Source organism: Camelus ferus, chromosome 23 (genome assembly GCF_009834535.1).
Source record: "Camelus ferus isolate YT-003-E chromosome 23, BCGSAC_Cfer_1.0, whole genome shotgun sequence".
NCBI lineage: Eukaryota > Metazoa > Chordata > Mammalia > Artiodactyla > Camelidae > Camelus > Camelus ferus.
This window is the reverse complement of record NC_045718.1, coordinates 17509644-17521659: the sequence shown is the minus strand read 5'-3', so window position 1 is coordinate 17521659 and position 12016 is coordinate 17509644. Positions and strand designations below refer to the sequence as shown.

The window sequence follows — 12016 nt, the reverse complement described above, 5'->3', positions numbered from 1 at the left end:
TCATGTGTGCATATATATACACACACACACACATGATTATTTTAAGTTGCTGATTGCTTAATTTCAAATGCATTTTAGATACCTTGCATTTATTTGTACCCTTCTCCCCTCATGATTACTTTTCTTGTTTCTAGCTGTGGCCTTTTCTTTATTTTTACCTAGAGTAATTCCTTTAACATTTGTTGTAATACTGGTTTGGTGATGCTGAATTCCTTTAGCTTTTGTTTTTCTGTGAAGCTTTTGTTTTCTCCATCAAATCTGAATGGGAGCCTTGTTAGATAAAACATTCTTGGTTGTAAGTTTTTCCCTTTCATCACTAAATATATCATGCTACCCACTTCTGGCCTATAGAGCTTCTGCTGAAAAATCAGCTGAGAACCTTATGACAGTTCCCTTGTATGTTATTTGTTGCTTTCCTCTTGCTGATTTTAATATTTTCTCCTTATCCTCAATTTTTGTCAATTTGATTACTATGTGCCTTGGTGTGTTCCTCTTTGGATTAATCCTGTGTGGAACTCTCTGCACTTCCTGGACTTGGGTAACTGTTTCCTTTCCCAAGTTAGGGAAGTTTTCAGTTATTATCTCTTTTAATATTTTCTCAGGTCCTTTCTCCCTCTCTTCTCTTTCTGGGACCCCCTATAATGTGAATATTGTCCAAAAGTTCTCTTAAACTATCCTCATTTGATTCTTTTTGCTTTTTTCTGTTCTGTAGCAGTGATTTCCACTAATCTGTCTTCTAGCTCACTGATCTGTTCTTCTGCATCATTTAGTCTATTCTTGGCTCCTTCTACTGTGTTATTCATTTCAGTGATTTTATTCTTCAACTCTATTTAAGTATTCTTCATATATTCCAACTTTTTGCTAAAAACTTTGCTCTGTGCATTTATACTCCTCTTGAGCTCTCTGAACATCTTCACCATCATTAGTCTAAACTCTTTCTTTAATAGAGTGCTTATCTCCTCATCACTTATTTCTTCTTCTGGGATTTTTATCTTGTGCCTTGGCCAGGAAGATATTCCTCTGCTGCCTCATATTGTCTAACCATCTACTTGTATTTTTAGGTAGGATAGTTATATTTCTCGACCTTGGAGAAATGGCCCTCTATGGAAGATGTTCTATGTATCCCAGCAGTCCACTCCTCTCTTGTCACCCAAAAGCCAGGGTCCAGCTGGTCCTATGGTAGAGTCTGGCCTGCGCTTGTGGATTCTTTCAAGCTTTGAGATTTTTTTCCCCAAGCTTTGGGATTATTGTTTTCTTATTTCTGGTATCTGCTGCCTAGTGGATGAGGCTGGACTAGAGGTTTATGCAGGTTTCCTGGCAGGAGGAGACACTGCCTGTCCATTGCTGGGTGGAGATTGGTCTTGGTGGGTAGGACCATGTCTATGGGTATGTCTAGAGTCAGTTGAAGGCTCAGAAGTCTGCTGATGGGTGGGCCTGTGTTCCCACCCAGTAAGCTGTTTAGCCTGAAGCTTCCCTGGGCTTAAGTCTACAGGCTATTGGGTGGGACTAGATCTTGGTGCTAATGACCCAAGCAAGATGTCAGCCCCCAGGAAAGCTCATATAGATGAATGCTCCCCAAATGTCTGACACCAGCTTTTTTGTCCCCAGGGTGAGCCACAGCTTCCAAAACCAGCAGGCAGGTCTGGCCCAGGTTCCTATGAAGTCACTGTCTCTGCCCTTGGACACAGCATGCGTGAAATTCTGTGTGCACTTCCCAAGACAGTGAAGTCTCTGTTTCCCCCAGTCCTGTGGAGCTCCTGGGGTTAATCCCTACTGGCGTTCATAACCAGATGTTCTGTAGTCTTCTCCTCCCAATGCTGGAACCCCAGGCTGGGGAGCCTGATGTGGGGCTCAGAACTTTTACTCATGTGGGAAGGTCTCTGCAACTTAATTATTCTTTAGCTTGTGGTTCACCCACCTGGGGGTATGGGACCTGATTATATTGGAAACACATCCCTCCTACCATCCCACTGAGGTTCCCTCTTTATGTTCCCATTTGAAGAGGATATTTTTTGCTAGGCTCCAGTCTTTTTTTTTTTCAGTGGTGGTTTAGCAGTCTTGGTTTTGTTGTAGTCATAAGGAGAGATGAGCTTGTGGTCTTACTACTCCACCATCTTGACCAGAAGTCGAAGATGTCTTGATTTTAAAATAATCTTTTTTTCCCAAATAGCTCCCTTACTCCACCATTCTTCATATAAAACCCTTCTATTTGGACAACTCCTCTATGCACATTTCTAGTTGCTAAGTGGGATGCTGCCCAACTCATGAATCCTTAAGTGAAGCCAATTAGATCTTCAAATTAACCCAGTTGAATTTTGTTTTTTAACAGTGTGAATACTTTTCTGTGCATAATGTGTGTCATCAGCTTTCTTTATAAGAAATACCACATCTGTTTATGTAGTACTTTTTTTTTTTTGAAATTTTCTTTGTTAAAAAAAATAAACAGAAACATCAATTAGATAGAATCAAAAGACCAAAAAGAGGTGCTTTCCTGCCCTGGAAAGACAGCATAGGCCAACTGGAGGAAGAAAGATTCCTATTCCTTCTGGGCAAAGACTCAGCCAATGAAAAGCCAGGGACTCTTTGTTTACTAGAGCCCTTCTAACTTCCTTTTCCTCCCAAGAAAAGTGCTCTCTTTCTCTCGCCATGCAGGGACTTGCATGAGGCTCCCCATGGTTGCAGATCTTCAACTGCAATTCTCTGCAGAGCACAAATAAACTAATTTGGGTAGAAAAATAACCAGCAGTCTGTTTTAGGTCCACATCATTTACTTTTCTTTGGCTTCCAAGAAGAAACAAGTACAGTTATAAACAATTTCTAGGTGAATAAGGCTCTGCTTACCTCTTTTTGCGTTTTAGACTTATCCAGCAGGGAACAGTGATGGTTAAAATAAGGAGGATCACACCAAAGAATATGCCTAGGCAGTAAAACAAGGTAATTGAAGGCATGGAAAATATAACTTATACGTTTTAAGCTCTATCTTAATATCCAGTCCCACTACAGGTTTCCAATGAGTTTTTTTTTAATTTAACTATAAATTCTACTATTAAACACTACCCTACTCCTCCCCGCCCCTCCACACACAGGGTTATCTTTAAAATTTCCCCTCTGCTCCTGGTTTAATCTAGCACATTAGTCTTATTACCACAGGGTTATAAATAAGCAAGGAGACAGCAGTTTGTAACCTTTGCCCAGAACAAGCCCTGGAGCCCTGCACATGTCTCTTGTGTGAGGTACACAGCACAAACTATCCTATGCAATGGACTCTGCTGACTCTCTGAACTCGGTCTCAAAGCTGTTCCTCTCACATAGGCAGATCACAGAAATAGGATCACAATATCGGTCTTTACAACTTTTAATGTGTGCAGATGGTCACAACCACCATCCTGAAGACTATTCCCAGTTTATAAGCCAAAGAGGAAGTTGCCTTCTCCTGCCACATTTAAATAGGAAAAATGATTTTTTTTTTTTTTGGTAATAGTTCAAAGGTAGTATAGAAAGTTCGATAAAGGACACTCCCTCTATATGCATATAAGGATACCAATTTTGCCACATTGTGGCCCGAATTCATTATTATTTTCTTTCTAATTGAAATTGCAGTGTAAGATATTTTGATCTCTCTTTTTACATTTTACTTATTATAAGTGGATACCTACTGTTAAGGATGCTAGGGTTCCTCAGCAAACCCTTCATAAAACTTACCAACTATGAGACCATCATGTGTGCCTAAAAGGGAGACAAAAGCCACAAAAACATCAGTGTGGGACACAACATGATCAAACAGGAACTCTCAGCCAGTGACAATTCATCCTATTTTTTTTTTCAATACACAGTCTAATTTTATTTTAACATAAAAAGTCATTGGTTTTACTCACACAAAATCATTTTGTGTACTCGGCAAAATCTGTTCTTTCTTTTTAACTTAATATTTTGTCATAAAAGTATAATTAGAGCAGAAAATTAATAAAACAGGACAAAAGAAAAATATCATCTATAGTCTTACTATCCTGAAATGTTTTGGTACTTTTTCTTCTGGTACATTTTCCCCATGCATCTAAGTTTTTATATAGCTATAGAATCTCTGTATCTATCTAATCTTTGAACAACAGAATTAAGTGCTCAATCTATGTTAACTTTTACAACCCTTACTACCACCACAACCATCACTACTGCTACATGTATTGTAACACTATTAACCCTTCATTATGTTTTTTATGCATTTCTCATTTGTCTACTGCTTTCTTACTTTTCAAAAGTCTTAAGTCCTAAATCAAATTTGTTGGCTGTTTTTAGTTTTTTCTATCATATCAAAAACTTCAAAAAATATTTTTTCTAGCTGTTTTATATTTTTTTCTTTTTTTATTTTAGTTTTCCTATGTTGACTTTTAAAACTTTGCTTTATTACATCTGATATTACATCTGATATTTATTATATCTGATAAAAGGAAAGGTTCTAAATTTTTTCAATGCGATCTATATTATTTGATCATCTTTTTTCCCCTTGGATTGATTATATCTCAGTTATTATATTTTTTTCTATAAAGTATTTATATTTTATTTATACTTTTATTTTATTAATATTTTTAGTTCCATTTTTAATAAAAATAAGCTAATTTTTGCTGGTGTAAAGTGATTTGTATATTGTGGCTTTCTATTTTAATATCTGGCAGGGTCAGTCCACCCCCAAATACTCTGTCTCTTACAGCCACATTGTTAGAATACTCAAAAGGCATTCAATCAGTTAGTGAGTTTTTGCCAAAGGAATAAATGTAATTTGATATTAAGGGAGTGTCAAGTTTATAATTTAGAAATATTATTTGTGAGTGAGCTTAGTTAACATGTTTAAGGAATTAACTGCAAAAAAAACCCTGCATCTTGGACAATCTTGGTATTCTACCATATATTTTAAATAAGAGTCAAGAACAAATGGAGAAGGAAGCCTAGCACTAATTTAGATTAAGAAAGGTTACTCACTGTTAATTTTGCCCATCTGATTCTTTATGTGTTCAAGTTTAAGGTTTAGGATTTTGTACTTTGCATCACCCTATAGTTGCCAGCAGAGGGCGACTCTTCTACAGAGCTCAGTGACACATAGCTTCTAAGTCACTATATCCAACTGTACTACGTTAAAATCCTGTAGCCTACACCAATGAGGGAGACCAACCAGCTAGTCTTTGCAGTTTTGAGGGTGCTCCCTGACTCATGCTGAAAACATTCTTGAAGGCCTGCTATGACACTAATGTGCTGCTAAATTTTAAGGCCCACAGGCTGTAATCAAATTATTACTGTACAATGCATTTAACAATAGAGTGATATGGACATAAAAGGTTCAGAGGGGGCCCTGAAGAGAGATGAATGGGTTGAGAAGTGCGAGGAGTAAACCTTGCCTTATTCTCACTGCTAAGGATTTTGGGGGAACAATTAGGGGCTCTCATTGCACTCCTTAGCTCTTAGCACATGCCATAAACTTCCACATGCCACATTCAATGACAGTATGGATGAATGAATGAACAGTGATCATGACTGGGAAGGATCTACATTCCTTGCAACTGCACATACGAGATGTACATATGGCCAGAGGAGGGTCCCATATGTCATCTTCCTGGCACTGGCTCCAGGGACTGCCTTCCAGAGTACATCCATCTTCGCACTCCAAAGTTACATTATCTCCATAGTGATAAACTTTTCTCATTTCCAGTTCCTTCTGGATTACATTCATAGTCTGTGGGAGGCTACATTTTACTTCTGGAATCAGAAAAATCAGAAGGAAATTGGTATTTTATTGTTAATTGTTAGCTGAAACTTTGACTTCAGCAAAGATGAGTCGTGTTTTTTTTTGTTTTGTTTTGTTTTTTGTTTTTAATTTTTTTCCTTGGAAAGAGGAGGTAATTAGGTTTATTTATTTAAATGAAGGTACTGGAGATTGAGTCCAGGACCTCATGCATGCTAGGTAGGCACTCTACCACTGAGCTATATCCTCCCCCTAGGTCATGTTTTCAATAAAAGATTGTTGATAACTTTCCCAAAACATCTAATGATTTAACATTCTCTGACTTTCACTTCGTATGTAAAGTGAGGGAATATGAATTTATTGCTTAAAATTATTTTTAATTGTTATACTTTAAATTATTGACAACTCTTTAATGGGAAAGCTGTGGAAAGATTAAGGATTTGGAAAACCATGTTCCAGGCCTGGAGCCACTTGGATCACATTATAAGAAAATAGGAATACCATCTTAACTCTAGGTATACAACTAATACTTGCATTTTGCCCCAGAGTAAATGCATATTTCTGACTCATTTCTATACACAGAACCAAGAAATTAATAAATCATGAGTCTGGATTTAAAGTATTATTTCTCTACCTAATTTACTTTACCTTATTTAGCGTGTAAAAATTAATAAACAGAAACCTTAATTAAAGACTAGAGACCAGAAGGGGAGCTTTCACACCCTGCAATGATAGTAGAACTCAACGGGAAAAAGACTCCTTTCCTGGCAGCAAGTCAGCCAATGAAAAACCATGGATTCTTTGTTTTCTAGAGCCCTCCCAACTTCCTCTTCCCAACATAAAAGAGTCCTTCTTCTCTTGCTATGTGAGGACTTGCATATGGCTCACAGACCCCACATTGCAATTCTCTGCTGATCCCAAATAAACTGCAATAAACCTCACACATATCAGAATGGCTAATATCAAAAAGATAACTAGAGGAGATCAAGATGGTGGAGTAGAAGGACATGGAACTCACCTCCTCCTACAAATACACCAAAAATACATCAACATGTGGAACAGTTCTCACAGTATGTTACTGTGAGGTACTACTGAATGCTGACAGAAGATCTCATACAACCAAAATTGCAAGAAATATTGCCACATAACCAGGTAAAGCAAAAGAGAGAGAGAAAAAAATTTAGGACATGATCTGCATCCCTGGGAGGGAATTGTGAAAGAGGAAAGTTTCCCTCACCCTGGGAACTTTGTTCACTGGCTGGGAGAGCAGCTAGGACAGAAAGGGAGCTTCAGAGGCTCAGAGGAGAGTGCAGCAACCAGCTTACAGCAGGCAGAACAGAGAGACACCAGCACAGAGGGTCCATCTCACCTTGCTGCCTTCCCCAGGCCAAGATGCATGTCTGCTGTTGTGTGGGGGCTGGGAGCTAAAACTCAAGCTTCAGTGCACAGACCCAGGGAGAGGACTGGTATTGGCTGTGTCCAGGGCAACCTGAAGGGTCTGGAGTGTGATCCAGACAGCAACCAGGGGTGTTCACAGGATGGAGCCTGGATAAGCCATAAAAGCCCCATTTTTAGCATACATGCAAAGGGAGAGGTAGGGCCTTAACATAGCAGCCATTTTGGTCACAGCAGGTGCAGCTCCACCCCTGTGAGCTCTGGGAGTGTACAAGTGCCAGTGGGTTGCTCATACACAGAGGTGGGGCTGAAATCTGAATAGATCCCTGGGGGCTGTATTACTCTGGAAGCAGGGCTGGAATCTGAGCCGTGTCCCAGTGCCTGTGCAATCCATGGATTTACTCACCACCAGTGACTTTGTAAGGTTCACACATGTGGGACAATTGAGCACATTACTGATGTTCTCATGGCTGGGACAGGTCCAGTGATAGTGGCTGTGGGCTTTGCCAGCACCTGAATATGGAGGTGGGGCCAGGGTCTGGACTCATTCCAGAGCTCCCATGGTGGGTCCAGGTGTGTGACTATAGCAGTCCTGGTACCTGAGTTCAGTGGATCTGAGCTGGTGGTTTTGTGAGCACAGTGCCTGAGGGACATACTGGCTGATTGCCTGCTTTCCCATGGTTGAGGTGGGGCCGAAGGCAGTGTCAACAAGAGTGTACTTTGTGAGTCCACACAATGGGTGACAGGTGACACCACAGAGGGCACGTCACAATGGATAGCCCCTACAGAGGAACATTCAGTGGCTCCTCTCCCACTGCAAGTGCTCCAATCCACCTACCTCACATCGCAGCTCAGAAGCAGACCTGGGGCATCTACTCCAAAACCTGGGGAGCAGACCCTGCCCCTGACAGGGCTAAGACAACCACAGAGCAAAGAGGAAGCCCTGCTCAACATCAAGTGCAGGCTCTGACCACCACAATGCCAATCATAACCCCCATCAAGGGGATAACAACCAGTATGCGCTGAGGAAAGATGTGTCAGACATCCATATTAAAAACAGCCTTTGCACCAAAAATATTAGACTCATGTGACCACACAAGGATGTTCCCACATAAAAACAGCCTTTCAAGACCTCAGTAGATAACTGTTTCTCCTAAACTCATAGAGTCAGATAAATATAAGTTAAATGAAGAAGGAGGATCAAATAAAAGATCAAGAGAATTTCCCTGAAAGGACAAACAATGAAACAGACCTGTGCAGTCTACTGGATCCTAAGTTCAAAAAGGGGATGATAAAAATACAAGAGGAATTAAGAAAGGCTATTGATAGAAGTGCAGATTACTATAAAAAGGAACTAGAAACAATAAAGTGGAGCCAATTAAAATTAGGAAACTCATTTACTAAGATAAAAGCTGAGCTAAAGCAATAAATAGCAAACTGAATGATGCAGAAGAACAAATAAGTCATCTGGAAGATAGAATTATGGAAATTACCCAATCAGAACAGCAGACAGAAAGACAAATGAAAAATAGTGAAAGCAATATATAAAATCTATAGGATAATATAAGGTGTGCCAATCTACACATAATAGGGGTCTCAGAAGGAGAAGGAAGAGAAAAGGGGATCAAAAATGTATTTGGAGAAATTATGGCTGAAATTTTCTCAAACCTAAAGGAGGAAATAGATATCCAGGTACAAGAAGTCTAAAGAGTTCCAAACAAGATGAATCCAAACAGACCTACACCAAGGCATATTCTAATTAAAAATGGCAAAATTTAAAGATAAAGAGAGGATTCTAAAGGGAGCAAAAGAAAAGCAAAGAGTTAATTACAAGAGATACCCCATAAGTCTATCAGCTGATTTCTCTACAGAAATGTTGCAAGCCAGAAGGAAGTGGCAAGATATATTCAAAGTTCTGAAAGGGAGTAATAATCTAGGATACTCTACCCAGCAATATTATCATTTAGAATAGAAGGAGAGATAGAAAAAATTTCTCAGACAAGATAAAACTAAAAGAATACGGTAAAACGAAACCTATAACAAAACAAATATTGAAAGATCTTCTCTAAATAGAAAAGAAACAAGAGTTTATAGGAAAGAGAAAATCACAAATGGAAATGTGATGATAAGTACAATGAACAGCAAAAGAATAAACTTGAATATGTAAAAGATAACTTCAAAATCAAAAAAGTGGGGAAGGGGAGTAAGAAGATGTAGACTTTTTTAAAAGAATGTGTTTGAGCCTACATGACTAGCAGTCTAAATAAAGTTGATATAGTAATAGGTTAACATAATTGAGACAAATCAAAAACATAGAAATAATTACAAAGACCAAAAAAAAAAAAAAAAAAAAGAGAGAGAGTGAGAAAGAGAGAGAGAGAGCACACAAGCATAATACAAAAGAAAACTGTCAAATCTAAAAGGAAAAACAAAAAGACAAAGATAGGAACAAAAAAGAAATACAAAATGAACTGACAAATAAGGTTTAAAATGGCAATGAATACATATCTGTCAATAATTACCTTAAATGTCAATGGACTAAATGCTCCAATCAAAAGACACAGAGTAGCAGATTGGATAATGAAACAAGAGCCTACAATATGCTGCCTACAAGAAACCCACCTTAAGGTGAAGGACATAAATAGACTGAAAGTGAAGAGATGGAAAAAGATATTTCATGCAAACAGAAATGACAAGAAAGCAGGGGTAGCAATATTCATATCACACAAAATAGACTTTAAAACAAAAGCCATAACAAAAGATGAAAAAGGACACAATATAATGATCAAAGGAGCAATACAAGATGAGGATATTATACTTGTTAACATCTATGCACCCAATATAGGAGCACCTAAATACATAGAACAAATACTAACAGACATAAAGGGAAAAAAATGAAGAGAATACAATAGTAGGATACTTTAACACCCCACTGACATCAATGACAGATCTTCCAGAAAGAAAATCAATAAGGCAATATAGATCTTAATTGACATAATAGAACTGTTAGACTTAATTGATATTTTCAAGACAATACATCAAAAACAAACAAAAATCCAAACCCAGAATACACATTCTTTTCAAGTGAATATGGAACATTCTCTATGACAGGTCACATACTAGGACACAAAACAAGTCTCAAAAAGTTTCAGAGGATAGAAATGAATTTAAGCATCTTTTCTGATCACAATGACATGAAACTGGAAATCAAACATAGAAAGATAAATAATAAAAAATTATATGGAGACTAAACAATCTGCTACTAAAAATCAATGGGTCAATGATGAAATCAAAAAGGAAATTAAAAAATACCTTGAGACAAATGACAATTAAAAAAATACAAAATCTGAGAGGAAGCAAAAGCAGTCCTTACAAGGAAGTTCATAGTGATACAAGCCCTCTTCAGAAAACAAGAAAAATCTCAACTAAACATCCTAACCTACAACCCAAAATAATTAGAAAAAGAAGAACAAACAAAACCTAAAGTCCTTAAGGAAATAATAAAGATTAGAAAATAAAAAATAGAGATTAAAAAATAGAGATTATCAATAAAATCAAGAGCCGGTTCTTTGAAAGGGTAAAAATTGACAAACCTCTGGCCAGGCTCACTACAAATAAAAAGAGAGGATCTAAATAAACAAAATAAGAAATGAAAGAGGATAAATAACAACCAATACTGCAGAAATATTAAAAAAAAAAAAGAGAGAGAGACTATGAACAATTATATAGCAACAGATTGGACAACCTAGAAGAAATGGACAAGTTTCTAGAAACAAACAGCCAACCAAAACTGAATCAAGAAGAAACAGATAATTTGAACAGACTGATCACTATAAGTGAAATAAAATCTGTAATTAAAAAAAAAAACTTCCTGCAAACAAAAGTCCAGAAGCAGATGGCTTCACTGGGGAACTCTACCAAACATACAAAGAAGAACTCATACCAGTTCTTCTCCTCAAACTTTTCCAAAAGATTGAAGAGGAGGGAACATTCCCAAAGTCATCCTCTGAAACCACCATCTCCCTAATACCAAAACCAGACAAACACTATCAAAAAAGAAAATTGCAAGTCAGTATCTTTGGGGAACATAGATGCAAAAATTCTCAACAAAATACTAGCAAATCAACCCCAACAACACATAAAAAAAGATCACACACCATGGACAAGTTGGATTCATCAGAGTCACAAGGATGATTCAACATATGCAAATCAACCAATGTAATACGTCACATCAACAAAAGAAAAGACAAAGAAGACATGATCATCTCAATAGATGTAGAAAAAGCATTTAACAAAATTCAACATCCATTCATGATAAAAACTCTTACCAAAGTGGGTATAGAGGAAACATATCTCAACATAATAAAAGCTATTTATGACAAACCTACAATCAGCATAATACTCAATGGTGAAAAGTTGAAAGCCTTGCCACTAAAATCTGGAACAAGACAAGGATGCTCACTCTCACCACTTCTATTCAATATAGTATTGGATGTCCTACCATCGCCATTAGACAACAAAAGGAAATAAATGGGATCCAAGTTGGAAGAGAGAGGGTGAAACTGTCACTATATGCAGATGACATTATACTGTATATATATATAACCCTAAAGGCTCCACACATAAAACTACTAGAGCTGATAAAAGAATTTGGAAGGTAGCAGGATACAGGATTAACATACAGAAATCAGTGGCATTTCTTTACACTAACAATGAAATATCAGAAAAGGAAAGTAAAGAAACAATGGAGTAAAGAGAGTCTCTTCAGCAAATGGTGTTGGGAAAACTGGACAGCTGCATGTAAATAAATAAAGTTAAAATACTCCCTCACACCATACACAAAAATAAACTCAAAATGGCTTAAAGAGTTAAACATAAGACAAAACACTA

At 37.5% G+C, this 12016-nt stretch overlaps 1 protein-coding gene across 2 annotated transcripts in view; it reads right to left on the bottom strand.

Annotated features, from left to right (window-relative positions):
* CR1 (complement C3b/C4b receptor 1 (Knops blood group)) overlaps nt 1-12016 on the bottom strand; it is a 107236-nt gene that overhangs the window by 8141 nt on the left and 87079 nt on the right. For both annotated transcript variants that reach the window (XM_032467077.1, XM_032467078.1), the window contains 2 exons: nt 3703-3726; nt 2842-2917 (listed from right to left, as the gene is read on the bottom strand). In XM_032467077.1, the coding sequence (XP_032322968.1) occupies nt 2842-2917; nt 3703-3726 (100 nt within the window). The remainder of the gene's footprint in view (nt 1-2841; nt 2918-3702; nt 3727-12016) is intronic.